The sequence below is a fragment of the Alexandromys fortis genome, unplaced genomic scaffold (genome assembly GCF_014885135.2).
Source record: "Alexandromys fortis isolate MF-2015 unplaced genomic scaffold, M_Fortis_MF-2015_v1.1 scaffold_94, whole genome shotgun sequence".
In the NCBI taxonomy this organism is placed as follows: domain Eukaryota; kingdom Metazoa; phylum Chordata; class Mammalia; order Rodentia; family Cricetidae; genus Alexandromys; species Alexandromys fortis.
The window spans coordinates 2,292,691-2,306,908 of NW_026067979.1; the positions used below are offsets into that span (position 1 = coordinate 2,292,691).

Sequence of the window (14,218 nt, forward strand, 5' to 3'; positions counted from 1 at the left end):
CCTTCTACGTTTACCCTCTTTTATTTGTAGTATGAGGTTTTAGCTGACACAATGCAGGAGCAAGCTTATTTGTTTGTTTAGTTCAGTTTCAATGGTTGTTGGGGGGGGCGTGTGTTTGAGTGTGTGAGTGCCCACTCAGAGGCCAAAGGAGGGTACTGAGTGCCCTACTCTGCCATGCTCTGCCTTGTTCCCTTGAGACAGCATCTCTCACGGAACCTGGAGCTAGACTGACAGCCAGCAAGGCCCAACAATCCTCCTGGCCCTGCCCCACACAGGGATAAGGTTCCAGAGTGACACAGCCACACCTGGCTTCTTATGTGGGTGCTGTGTACAAAACTCAGGTATTTGTGCTTGTGCAATAAGCACCCATAATTACCCACTGAACGTGTCCCCTGCCCTGGGAGGTTCTTGTGACAGAGGCCCCAAAGAGCCCAAAGGCGGAGGGTAGGGGACCTAATGCAGTCAAGCCCCAGGGAAGATGTTTCTTGCAGCTCTCAGTTTGGGTGAGTTTGGAATCAACAAGGTTTTTAAAAACACATCAGCTCTTTAATGTTTTGCTGATGCAACAGGAGCGGGATAAATCTTTTTAAGGTTTCAAATGCAATTTTTTCCTAAGAAGAGAGTCTGAACCATATGGCAACAAGTTTCAAAATCTGTTCATGTGCAAATGTCATGATAAAAATGGGGCCGGGGAGTGTTCATGGACAGCCAGGCCGCATTCTTCGAAAACAGGAGGGAAGTCTCCTGAATCCATCTTTTCATTTTGTGGGGAACCTGAGTGGATCCGGCCCGGTGGACTCCTACTCCTCTCGAAAACACAAACACAAAAACAGTATTGCTTGCTACATGTGCTGAAAGAAGATTTAAGATGGAGTGATACAGAAAACATGTTTGGGTTCCATTTCCATCTACCACATGACCTTGGGAAAGTCACCTGACCTCTGTGATCTTTTGTCTCCTCATCTGTTAAAGGAAGGTGAGCATTTTCAGCTCCTGGGACCATCCCAAAGGAAGAACGTATCATGACATCAGCAACACACTGAGTTGCACGGGTAAGGACTAAAGATAAGGGAATCACTAAGTGATGGCGAAGACCCGCTTTCATCCCCAGCCCAGCCCATCTGATGACATTACTCGCTGCAAGAACTCGCTAAGTGGCCCTCAGAGGTGACAGCTGGTGATTCCTCCTGCCTTAATCAGTGAGCACGAAAGTCTATGGTCAAGGTGTGTTCTGAGCTCTGCCAGCCTTTCTTCTCATTTGGAGTTGAAATAGGAGGACAAGTTGCCCTTTGGGCAATGGGATTAATTAAGCTTTTATTGTGAATGGTAGCAGATTGGAGCCCTGAATCCAATCAACAAAAAGCCTAGCTGGGAAAGGTATTCATTGGGAACGCTTTCTCGGCTGTTGTTCACAGAAACAAGTTCAAACCAGAGATGCTGCTTGAAAATCATGAGTTTAGTCGCGGTTGAAAGATACAGGAATCGTTAAGTAAATTGCACAAAGAGAATCCGGTTGATGGTCCTGTAGAACTGATGCTTGTGGAGTGCAGTCTCTAAAGGGTTTTGTTTTGCTCCTTGGAAGCCGTTCTTGTCATTGTCCCTTCAGCTGGAGGTTCCTTCCTTCCCCTCGAGAATCTGGAGTAGAGAGTCCACCAACTTCAAAAAATATATTAGAAATAGTTATGCACACACATGGGTGATGGGGAAGTCCAATGGTACCCATTCCCGGAAGACCATCAGCATCACTGGGTAGAAAGGCAATTCTTGGGTCAACTCCCAAATCTTCTAACTTGGAAATTCTGGTGCTCACAAGTTTTCTAGGAGATTCTAAATACAATGTTAGAGAAGCATGTTATGCCTGCCGAACTTTTCTGATCTAATTCCTTGGGTGTGTTTGGACCATTGTTGAAAGTTAAAGGTTTATTTATTACTAGAATAGAGCTAGGGAAATAGGCAGGGGGACTGTGGAATGCTACTCCCCCCACCACACACACACACTGTGCACTAGCTGAAGCTCGTTCGTTTTGGAATCTACAAACTGAAGCAGGACAGGATAGCAGTGTGGGCAGCTCGGGAAGAGGAGTTCACCTGGGTCTCCACCCAAATTCTAAATTTACTGCCATTTGCTTGCTGTGGCTTCTGCTCAATTTCACAGAGAATAAAGGAAAAACAGTTACAGGGTTTTTAAAAACTTTATTCCCCTTCAGCAAGTTTTACCCAAAGAGATGAGCAGCTGGATGTTATTATTTTTTAACCCAGACAAGAGTTTATTAATCTTCCCAAGACTCTCTGGCAATTTAGTCCTCCTGCTTCCAGACTGGCCACTGGTTTCTAATAAGGGAAGTGCTGCTATTCTTAGGCAAATGGTACCTACTCTGCAGTTCCAGGCTGTGTGCTACAGATGCTAATGAGCCCTGAGCTGGGGATGGATTCCCTTACAAGCCAATTAGCTTCGTCTTCCTCCCGCAGAACCAAGACTGCAACCACCTGACTGCCAGCCTTTAGATTCCACCATCTCTCCAGCCTAAGGACTGCCAAAGGCCATAAAAGGAGCCAGCTGGGGATGAGGAGGAAGCCTCACCCCATCCCCACATCCCTCAAAAGGCCGAATTGAAAGTTTTAGCTCAGCTCAAGGAAGAGAAAGGAGTAGAAAGGAAAATGGGAGAGGAAAACTGAGTATTCCAAGGACCAGAATCTGGCAGACAGAGATGCTGGGGTCTGGGAGAGCTCATTCCTCCTGCACAGAAGTTGGTGGGGTCATTGGAGGATTATCGGTTAGTATTGGTTTATGTTGCTCTCTCTGTGAAACTCCTGTGGGAATTGCTCTACTTTCCTTTCTGTTACCAGAATAAAATATTCTGCCTGTGATGGCTAATCTTGGTTGTCAACTTGACACACCCCGGAGTGGAACACTCAATTGAGGAAATGCCTTTATTGGAAGGACCTCTGAGCAAATCTACACATCCATCTCCTTCCTGATCAGCATCTCTCAGTTCATTCCCAGTCTCTGTGTTCACGTCCACAAATAAAAGGAAAAGCCCAAGACTGCAAAGGGCGGCGGCCAAGGTCTACATTACAGAGAAATTCTTCACTGATTACCAGAACATTCCGCAATCATGGCCACGATTACGAGTTAAGCCCCAGATCTGATATGAAACCTACCTCATGCTGTAGAATCCGTGGGGGTAGAAATTCCATTTTTTTTTTCAGGAAAGCATTAAAGGATAGGGGAAAGAAGAATGGGTAAACGAAAGATGAACAAGCTGGGCAGAGGCAGCACACAGCTTCAATCCCAGCACTCAGGAGGCAGAGACAGGGGGATCTATCTCTGTGAGTTCAAGGTCAGCCTGACCTACAGAGTGAGTTCCAGGATAGGCTCCAAAGCGACAGAAAGAAAAAGCTGAACATTAGTTGGAACTTGCCTGGCCTTTCTTGCTAGCAAAGCTCTGGGACCTGTCTGCTCTGACCCAGGAGTCTCCTGTCAGCGCACATTCCCACACACCGCTCTGAATTAAGTAAGTATCTTTGCCATCAAAACATAGGAAATTCTCAGCTTCTAACTACAGCTCTGGGCGAGTTGGCAACAGGACTCGGTGTTTTATGGCTGCCATGAGAGAGGCGAGCATGTGTGGAGAGTTTTTAATTTTAAGCAGAGACCTTCAGCGTCAGAAAGCTCCTGCAGCTAATTCTGCTGGTTCTTGGCTAGGTTATTAAGCTTCTCTCTGACCCTGGGAGATAGATGGATTTCTAATAGACCAGGTCTCTCGGCACTCTTTCTTTTTGAATAAGATAATTATGAAATGGTTTCAGTTTTTCACGACAACATATTTTCATTGAGGCAAAATGCCCAAAGCAAGAGAAGCAATAAACTGGTTTGCTTCTGGTGAAGACTAAACTCATCGCTAAATTTGTTTTCCACAGTTCTGGGAAATGTAGCCAAGAGATTAGGGCTGGTGTGTGTGTCTAGCTAACTATTCAACTTGAGGGAGAACTAAATGGGATGGGGCTTTGGACTTGGGGAAAGAAAACCAGCACATCAGAAGATAGATCAGAAAGCAAGGCCCGGCTAAGTAAAAACTGACCCAGAGTGGTGGGAGCCATTTCCCGTGACTGCCCCTCCATCCTCCCTATAATGTCACACGGAGACCTCAGCAAAGCTACGCTTTCCTAATTCCTTAAAGCCTTGAATATTCTGCGGAATATGGGACATTGGGGGCCCTCGAGAAAGGAATTGAATTTTTAAGGAGTTTGATGATTGGCAGAGCCAAGTTCAGGGGACAAGGCAATCCCAGCCGGGTGCTGCTGTTCGCTCAGGAAAGGGAAGCACCACTGGAACTGGAGAGAGGGCTCAGCAGTTAAGAACACAAGGGTTTGAATCCCAGCACCCACGTGGATGCTTTCAACCATCTGTAACCCCACTTCCGGGGCATCCAACACCCTCTTCTGACCCGCAAGGCCAGGCACACACGTGGTGTACAAGGCATATCGACAGGCAGAACACCCAGACACCTAAAATATAAACATATCTTTAATTTCTAAGGAAAATTAAGCACTGGAGAATGACACAGTGTGCGTCCGGAGTGTTTTATGAATGACCTATGAGGGCATATACATTTTGATGCTTGTAGAAATTTATCTTTGAGGGTTTTAAGGCTTTTTTGAGTCTTGCATTCTTCAAATAAATGAGAACCACACAGTTATTAAATATCCACTCCAGGAAAACAGTAGACCAAGAAAATGTGTGTGGCCAGGTAGGGGCTGAGAATCAGTTACAAGTTCCCAGCATCCTCTGAGCAAATGGGCCTTCAACAAACAAGGAAGCCAAAAGCCCTACCACCTGCAAGCCCATTTCTATAGAGTGACTCGGAGCTTTGTGCAACCTTGGGATTGATCTCTCTATGGGTTGATTTCATCTAGATTGTTTTTCTTTTGAATGAAAGCTACTAAAGGCGCTATCTCTCTCTCTCTCTCTCTCTCTCTCTCTCTCTCTCTCTCTCTCTCTCTCTCGGCGTTTCATGCAACAAATGAGATTTTACTTTGCATTTAACATCAAAACTCTCCCAATGGATGAGAGGGGAGTGAAACAGAAAGGATCTCCGCCCAAAAGGTTAGCCCTGAGCCTCTGGAAAGGCCATCAAAGAGCTAACCATGATAGGGGGAAGCAGAGAGATCTCTGAGCTCTGTGAGTGACAAGCAAGTATGTTTCCAGGAACAGAGCAAAGCAAGGCCACCTTCTCCATCCTGCATACCATGTGTTAAGACTAGTGGGTGCCAGTGCCTGGGAGAGGACCTGTAGGGCAATACTGTCCCAAGCAGGTGGAAGTCAGGCTATTGCTCTTGTACCATCACTGAAAAGTGGTCTGATTCTGTCCCTGTGTCCTCAAAATTCAGGGGCTGGGGCTCTACTTAGGAGGATACTCTTAGCATGTACGAAACACTGGATTCATTACTAACGTCAAAAAATATAAATAAATAGCATTCCTGAGAGTGTGATGTCAAATGAGGTAATTACTTACCCTAGTAGCTGGATTACAGTGTACGGGTTTGGTCAGAATGAGTGAAGACCCCAAGAGGGCATCCACTGGAACTGAGTTATAGGCCATTGCTAGCTGCCAGACCTGGTACTGAGAACTGAACTGGTGTCCTTTGCAAGAGCAGTATGCACCCTTAATCATGGAGCCATCTCTCTACCCTCACATTATTGTTTTTAAGGAAGAAAATATTAACTTTATAGTTTTACAGTCTTCCTCCGTCCATCATGGGAGGGCAGGGCAGAGGCGCAGAAGGCCAGGAAGTAGAGAAAGGATGCCCCATCTCTTATGAATTATGTTCACCTTCTCCTGTATGTGTGTTAGAAGTTGGTGATGGATCCCTCATTTCAGCTGCCTTGCTTCTCGTAAAATCCAGCCTCTTATATGCTATCTTTGTACCTAAGCACCATCATGTAGTGTTATTACATACCAATGAACCAATGGCTTCGATATACTCCCTGAGTTTTGAATATTAGAGTAGAACTCGAATTATTCAAGTTTGGAATAAGTAGGAAAAAATACAGCTGTGTATAAACAAGAACTCGCTCCTCTGAAAAGAAAGATCTGCCAATAGGACCTTTCTTTCTCTAGTGCATATAAAAAATGAACATTTCTATAAACCCTCAAGAATTTATTCAAGTACTGTCTGTTGACTCACTATCAAAACATCCTGGCAAGAAGTAGGGGTGGCGGCATACGCCTGTAATCCTAAACACTTGGGAGGCTGAGGCAGAATAGTCTCTAGTTACAGGCCAGCCTGGGCTAAAAATAAACAAAAATTCTCATGAAAACCATAATCACCGCTTCAAACAAGCATAATTACTAATTAAAAAAAAACTCCTAAACTGGACTTTGGACTTTAGTGTTGTCTTCCAAGAGAAAAACTATTCTATCAAAAGAAAAGATAGCGTGAAAATTGAGTGATAGTTTGCTTAGCGCACATAGGTGCTGGCTTAGTGTAGCCACGGAAAGACTTCCCACCATGGTAATTACACTGTCAACTTGACTGGATCTAGAATCACCCAGGAGGCACACTTCTGGGTGTATCTGTAAGGCTATTTTCCAAAAAAAAAAAAAAAAAAAAAATACTTCACAGGTGGGAAGGCCCATACTGAGTGTGGCTGGCATCACCCCAAGGGCTGGGGTCCTGGATAGACTGAAAGGGGACCAGAAAACGAGCAGAGTGCCAGCATCTATCTCTCTGTGACACACATGGCAGCCACCTCGCGGTCCTGCCACCACACCTTCCCCACTCTGATGGACTATACTCTTGGACCGCGAGCCACAGCAAACCCAGCTTTTCTCAAACTGCTTTGGGTCAGGGATTTTTGTAAAATGATGGAAAAGGTAACCAGTGTGCATAATAGTCAGTTTCTGTTCCCCTGATCGGATCCCCCCCCCCCCCCCCCCCCCCCCCCCCCCCCCCCCCCCCCCCCCCCCCCCCCCCCCCCCGTGAACTCTCTCCCTAGATACCTCCCACCCCAAGTCTGAAGTATGTTTGTTTCACCTTTCCGTTTTGAACGTCGTTCGAGTAGCTGCCGTCCTCGGAAACCCAAGTAGGCTGGTGCTGAGGTGACAGATGGCTTCTGTTTCCCAAGGCTTCTAGGAGACCCAGCAAATTCCTTGCAGCTTCTTCCCAGCGGATGTATTCCCTCAGCTGCTCCTTCAGGCCGTCTCCCTCAGACCCATACAGGGACGGGGACTCATCTGTGCTCTTTTTCCCCATTAAGTGTCCTATAAAAACAGAACAAACGCAGGATGCCACAAATTTAACCAAAGGGAATGAAGGAAGGAGCGACCAAAATGGATGCAGGTCGAGGGTGTTCTGCTTCCTGGTAAAGGCAGAACAAAGGACATTATTTTGCTATTAGGAGTTGGTCTATACACAGCACACAGACTTTACGTTCTGTTCTAAACATGGCGTGAACTGAACAAAATCCAGACCTGTGTGTGACTCGGGAGCCCTGGATTTGGCTTCAGCACCTCTACTGACTAGTAGGGGGACCTCAGACAAGGGCTGTAGCACCCAGCCTCCGGTGTTATCAACCATGAAAGGAACAGGGCAGGCCAAATCACATCTCAAAAGCTCCCAGATGTGGAGTCCCATCAATTCTGTGTGTCCAGCTGAAAGGCAGAATCCTGACGTCTCCCACCACCAATTTCAAGTTTCTGCTGAAAATGAAAGTCTTGATGTGTTTCTTTGTATGTTTTTTTTTAATGTTGCCTTTCTCTTATCTGTAATACAATTGCACCAAAGGAATCTTTCATTTAAACTTTCTCTGAATTTTAGCTGAAATTGAATCCAGAAAACTCTCACTTGGAAGCGATGGTGGGTTAAGAGTGTAATGAAAAACAAGTCAGAAAGCAAGTTCTGACTGATGTTCAACAGCCACTTAAGTTTGGAGGTTTCTTTGGGGGCCCCGGGACTCTCTCGGCAGTTCTATGCACATGTGCCGGCCTTATAAATTAATTAATTAGTTAATCCTAAGAAGGAGGCCAAAGTACTAAAAACAGGGATATTCACACATTTAAGAAGTGGGCGATCAATCCCAGGTCTGCACATATTTTTTACGTTTATTTAGTGTGTGTGTCTTTGTGTATGTGTGTGTGTGAGAGAGAGAGAGACAGAGAGAGACACACAGAGAGAGACAGAGAGAGAGAGACAGAGAGAGAGAGACAGAGACAGAGACAGAGAGAGAGAGAGAGAGAGAGAGAGAACACTGTGTATGTGAAAGTCAGAGGAACTTGTGGAAGCTGTTCCTCTTCTTCTACAATGTGGGTTCCAGGTCTTGAACTCTGTTAGTCTAACTTGGTGGCAAGTGCAAACTCCAAATACACAATTTTTTTTTCCTTTCATTTGTTTATTTGTTTTTGAGGCAGAGTCTCACCCTGTAGTCCCAGCTGGCTTCAAACTCACTCGGATCTGCCTCCCTCTGCCTACTAGGGTCTGAGATGAAGAGGTGCAACCCCCACACCTAGTCAGGTCTGAGCTCTTAACAGTTTCATCCTTCAGATGAGCGCACTTGACATTTCTCCACTCCCATTTTCTCTGACACCGCGCTTTATTCTATTACTAAGCCTTTGGTGCTTTTGATTTAAAGTGTCCAGAAAAATAAAAGTCTCATGGTTGCAGCACTAACTGGCCTTAGGCGCTGTCCAGGGAAACACTGCAGGAATAAAGCTTGAATGACTGTCCATAAATTAAATGGAAAGAGACCCTGTACAGCGCCTCTGTCCACCTTCGTTATGCCTGTCATATGAGCTGCAATTGGCGGTTTGCGGAATGCTTGCGCGTGGGAACTCTCATTTGATTGGCACCATAGTGGGATGGTGAAATGAGACTTGCGGAATCCTTTGAGACATAGGCAAAGGATCTAGGATCATAACAAGGCTAAAAAGTTCATCTCAAACACAGGAAACTGTTTCTGAAGTGTCTTTTACCTTCCCAGCAGAGCATCATCTTGGGATCTGCAAAGAAAATTGTGGCTTATGAATAGCTAGTGTCCCATGGAGCAAGGATCATTTATCAGTATATCATGATATCGTGTGGATAGCAAAAAATTAGTTCTGTAAGTGTTAGGCAGTCTTCAAATGAGATTTTGAGAGAGCGAGGATCGTATCTCAGTCTATCATGCTATCGTGTGAATTGAAAAAAAAATTAATTCTGTGACTATTAGGCAGGCTTCCAGCCTTCAAATGAGATTTTTGAGTGAGTACTTGCCACTCAGGCAACTCCACACTGCTTGAAGAGCTTGTTAGGGACACTGTCCCAATTGAAGGATGAGACTCTTACATCGCTCCAGTCATCTGCTGGGTCAGCCCGGTGCCCAGCTGCCCACTAAATAGCCATCCATTTGGCCCGCGTGGTGATCACATTTGCACAGCTTCCTAGGAAGCTTCTGTGTCATCCGCTCTAGTTACATGGAGGAAATTGAATCATGGTGGCTAGAAGACAGCGCTGAAACCCTGATGCCCACAGTAATCACCTCAGTCACTCTCAGAGTCTCCGATCGCCCGTCATCTAGTTAGAATGCTAAAAACGAGGAAAGAGTCATTGCCAATAAAGCAGTGGGGTGACGGGGATCATTTTATGGAGACCTTCCCTTTGCTGTGCTGGAATACATTTGTGGACTTTTCTCTAACGGGAAAATAGAGCCGCTGCCCATCTTATTATTGACCTAACGTAGATCCTGACGACGCTAGACTGAATGTCAGTGCTCGCCTGCTGGGGATGCGCGGCTCAGCTGCCCTCTTCTCGACGCACGCACACACTGGTTAGTACAGGAAGTGCGCCATCTATAACATCCCAGGGAAGCACACATTCCCTGGGTCCTATTTCATCGCTCGCTCCTGTCAACCACATCATCATCTCCATGGCAACATGGACAAGATACCCACTTCCACTTCATCTCCTATCATCATCTGTCACACATCCATATCAAAATAATGGAGACCTCAATATAGAGAAAAGACGGGTACTTAAAATAATAATAATAAAGCTTTGCTCTGAATGAAAGAAAAAAAAAAACAGGTGTTGTGCCTTTAAATTGTGTAATATACCACTAAAGGGAAGGTTTGAAATGTAAACTAATTTCTTCAGAGTTGAAACTAGAAAACTATCCTAATTTGAGAAAATATCATTCAGATGTAAAGGATTATGTACTTCCAAGAAATGGTACTTATGGGGCAGAGGAGACGGCTCAGGGCTAAAGTACGGTGTAAGTGAGAGGACCAGAGTACAGCTCCTCAGAACCCGTGTAAATGATGAGCAGGCCTGGCGGCCTGCCAGTAATTCCAGTCTCAGAAGAGGAGAGCAAGCTGGGTAGCTAGACCAGCCACCTCCGACAGCTCTGGATCTGATTGAGGGACCCTGCCCCCTGCCCCAGTGAATAAGGTAGGAGGACAGTCTACCTCATGCATCCCCACGCACATATGCAGCATGAACACACCCAAATTCATAACATACACACACACACACACACACACGTATGGAAAGAGGAGATGGAAAAATAGTCTTTATAAGCACATAGTGTAAACTTCCGTCTTTGGTGTGCCCCGTGGTGCGTATGAACTCGTCCGCATCCAAACGGTGACATCACCCAATTCAGCTCCCCGAGTTCTGCTCCACATCAAAGTGAGAGCCAACACTAAGAGCATGTTGGGGGGCACACAGAGCATAGTCCCTAGTCTTTGTGTTGACTGTATTTTCACCACACACACAATATGCCCGTGAGCACGAAGCCCGGCAGGAGAAGTGTGGGCAGTTTCCAAGCTTGACTCATTGTCCCTTGCTTCCCTAAGCCGGAAAGAGCAACTCCCTGAGAGAGCTGTGGTGACGGTTTCCTTGTGGGCAACTGCAGAGGTTTAGTTCTAGGGTGTCACTAAGCCAGGAATGATGGCAAATGCTTGTGATCCCAGCACTACAAAAGCTGAGGCAGGAGGATCACAAATTCAAGGCTAGGCTGGGCTGCACCGTTAGGCCCTGTCTCCAAAAAGGTAAGTAAGGGTAGCTTAGTGACAGAGCACTCACTGGCCTGAGTTCACGCCTAGCATCACCAAAATTCAATCAAACGGAGCCAAAAGAGCCCTGAGCGACCTCTCTTCCGGGATGGGAGAGAATGGACCTTGTCTTAGGACATTTCCAAACTAAAGCTAAATCTCACATTGCTGATGCCTTTCTTTCAACAGCGCCTATCCAAAATGCCTTGTGTCTCTTTCTCAAACTCAAACGTGAGGCTTGACTGGGCTCCACAGCAACTTGGAGGGTAGGCTGGGCACCTTCGGCAAACTTGCCTAAATCTTATAGAACCCCAGTGGAGGCTGAGATTGGAGCTCCAGAGCTGGCTTATGTGAGGATGACCTGCATTCGGTGCCCTGCAGCTAAAATTATTAAACAGAGAAGAAAGCATCTGAAAATAAATTTTTTAATGTTTGTAGGACCACTGTGGACAGTGACAAAGGGACATACCCTAAATACTCCAGGATGGGGTGCCCCTAATGACAGTGGGTCAGTTTCAGGTTGGCTGGTACCGTAGATACGACACTGGATTCCTACCCTCCTCTGATGCGCTCTTAGTCCCCAAGGGTTAGATGACAGCTCATTGTCTCTTCTTGTGTGGTGATAGAAAAAAATAATGGAGTTTGGAGTATCTGTCTGTTCTCCCTCCCTGTCCACTGCTGCATCAGACAATGGCCTTTTAATCTAAGCCCTGAGGATTCCTTTCTAAGAATGACCAGCTCTAACTTGGGGTTCTTAGGGACCTCTTCAACGTTCTTCATTCAAGAAATGCAGGTCTCTCTGCTTCTTCCTTTTCAACCTGCACTCCATCCTCTATCCAGACTCCTGGAATTCCAGAGGCCCTCAGAGGTCACACATCCTTTCATCCCTGGGACTTTTAGCAGGACCTCCCAAAACTATAGGATGGCAACCCAGTGCTCTCTGGCCAAACACAGCATGGAAGACCAGAGGCAGAGGCAGAGTTTTCAATCTCATCCCCACCCCAAATCCAGCCTCGTTTTGGCACCTAGAATCTGAGACTTTTTAAAGAAATTTCCCATACACTGTTCCCTGCTACTAAGTACCTAACTAGGGATGGACACACACACACACACACACACACACACACACTCCTTCAAGCTCTTTAGGGAAGGAACCTGTTTCCCAGGAAATGGAAGGTAGTCACAATTAACTGGAGTGGCTGAAGATCAGGAGACCTTGGACTCAGCATTTCATGGAAGCTGCGTTTGCTTGAGGAGGCATAACGCCCCCAGGACCCCAACAAGACTTGTTGGCAGGAGTCAGAAAAAAAGAAAGGGAAGAGGGTGATGTTGCGGGTCTAAGAGATAGCCACGCGCCTGGGATTTGGGCAGCAGGAGCCAGATAAGCTTGTAGAGTAGTTATGATCTCTGAAATCAGCCAAGGCAGGGAATGAGGAGGAAGAAGGAGGGACTGGGGGGAGGGGAGGGGATGGAGTGTAAGGACCAGGGAAAGAGCCTCGCTTCAGAGAGAGTTGAAGGAGTGAGAAAACTCAGGAGAGTCTTTGAACCCCAAGGTGGGTGACGCTGCACCCAGGTCCCCATACCTTGTGGTTCAGCTTGGTGTAGGACCACAGCCTGAATTCCAGCCCACACGAGCCAGTCCACCAAGCTGGACTGGGATCCGGGATTCACTAGGGGACCTGGCTTCCCCCAAAGTTGTTTGAGAATAGGGGTGAGGCTAGACAAACAATAGGAGGCATTGAGCAGGTATGGAGGGAAAGTGAGCTGCGGGCGACGTTGAGAGGTTTGGGGAGAGGGTTTGAGCAGGCATGACGCCCCGCGGGGGGGGGGGGAATGCTCACAGGTGGGAAACTAGAGGGAAGGGACCTGGGGACCAGTCTGCCACTGGCAAGGGACTTGTCAGGTTTCTCAAAACAAGAGACGGTGGGATGGAGTTTAGGGGAGATCTGGGTATTTCAGTAGAAGGAAAGGAGCCAAGCCAAACTCCCAAGCTAAATGCCCAGTTGGGGAGAGAGGTTCCCTCCAGCTGATGTTCCCTCCCTCTGAGGATAGGAGCTTGGGGATCTCACTCTCGGGACACTTACCCACAGCCCAGTGGCTGCCGCGCGGGTACATCTTGGCCAGGACAGTCCCTCCGCCTGTGCCTGCGGACACTGGAGCAGCTGGCCCCCGGGGCGCCTGGCAGAGGACCAGCGCCAACAGCAAAAGTGGGAGCTCGAAGCCTCGCATGGTCCCGGCGGGAAGTCCTCAGGGTTCTCGGTGAAGCTGAGAGCGGGCTGTCCTAGCGGAGCAGCCACAGGAGGAAAGGAGCGCTTGCCACCGCCGCTTAGAGCGCCACTGCTGCAGACTCGACGAGGCCCCGGACTTTATATAAAGGAAGCCTGCGCGGGAGGGGCCGGGGGCTCTTCCACCCGGGACCTAAGCGCACTGACGTCTCCCTATAGCGAGCCGGGCTCCCGGATGCCTGCCCGGTGAACCATTCATCTCTGACGAGTAATGAAAGGCTGAGTGTACCTTGACCCATCTCCCTTTCTCTACTAGTCCCATCCGATTAATTTCTGCCATCCTAGACGTCTTCCCCAACACGACATGGTGAATTGCTTTGCTCCTGTCCATCCCCAGCAGCAGCAGCAGCACCAGCCTCGCCTGCTCTGCCAGACACAGAATAAAGCAAGAAGATGCGCTCTGTGTACAGAGCTAAGCTAGTTCGATTAAACACTGGCCCTCTGGCAGACATACTGCTTCCAAGAAACAGAGGGGGGGGGGGACGCTCTCCTGCGAATTTCCCTTGCCAGCTCTTAACGCAGTGTCCCTTAGTTACTTTCACATATGCAAGGCTTCTGTAGAATTGTTCAGTTTCCCTCTGCCCCTTCTGTTCTCACTTCAGCAGACTGGTCACCCACCCTGCGCAATTCCATCGATGCTGAGGGGACGTGCTCCATAGCAATGTGACAATAAATAGAAGCTTGTAGGAAGTCATTGCCCACGGTTTGGCCTGTGCTTATGCTTGTAAGAGGTGAGGCCTGTTACCAAGGGCTGGTAAGCCGCCTCCCTGCTTGGGGCCCTGACTGTTCCCTGCTAGCAGGTTGCTGAAGTCTCCGGTCTGAGTTTCTGGCAGCATACTACGCTCAGTGCCTTTCTTAAGCGACCACACACAACACATTGCATGGCAGTTTTCTTGGAGTGGA

General features: G+C 47.4%; 1 protein-coding gene across 1 annotated transcript; it reads right to left on the reverse strand.

Moving 5' to 3' along the window:
* Positions 1–1,435: 1,435 nt before the first annotated feature.
* Grp (gastrin releasing peptide) lies at positions 1,436–13,420 on the reverse strand. The gene is made up of 3 exons (XM_050157810.1): positions 13,115–13,420; positions 7,039–7,265; positions 1,436–1,656 (listed from the first exon to the last, which is right to left on the reverse strand). The coding sequence occupies exons 1-3, from the start codon at positions 13,257–13,259 to the stop codon at positions 1,603–1,605; spliced, it is 426 nt and encodes a 141-aa protein (XP_050013767.1). The 5' UTR covers positions 13,260–13,420; the 3' UTR covers positions 1,436–1,602.
* Between the last annotated feature and the right edge of the window lie 798 nt (positions 13,421–14,218).

What these genes read in the sequence shown, in the direction of transcription:
- Grp (XM_050157810.1), bottom strand. Translation starts at nt 13,259, where the DNA reads ATGCGAGGCTTCGAGCTCCCACTTTTGCTGTTGGCGCTGGTCCTCTGC. An exon ending in CGGCAGCCACTGGGCTGTGG is followed by an intron (nt 7,266 to 13,114) that starts GTAAGTGTCCCG and finishes CTGTTTTTATAG; the next exon opens with GACACTTAATGGGGAAAAAG. An exon ending in ACGACGTTCAAAACGGAAAG is followed by an intron (nt 1,657 to 7,038) that starts GTGAAACAAACA and finishes TATTTTTTGAAG; the next exon opens with TTGGTGGACTCTCTACTCCA.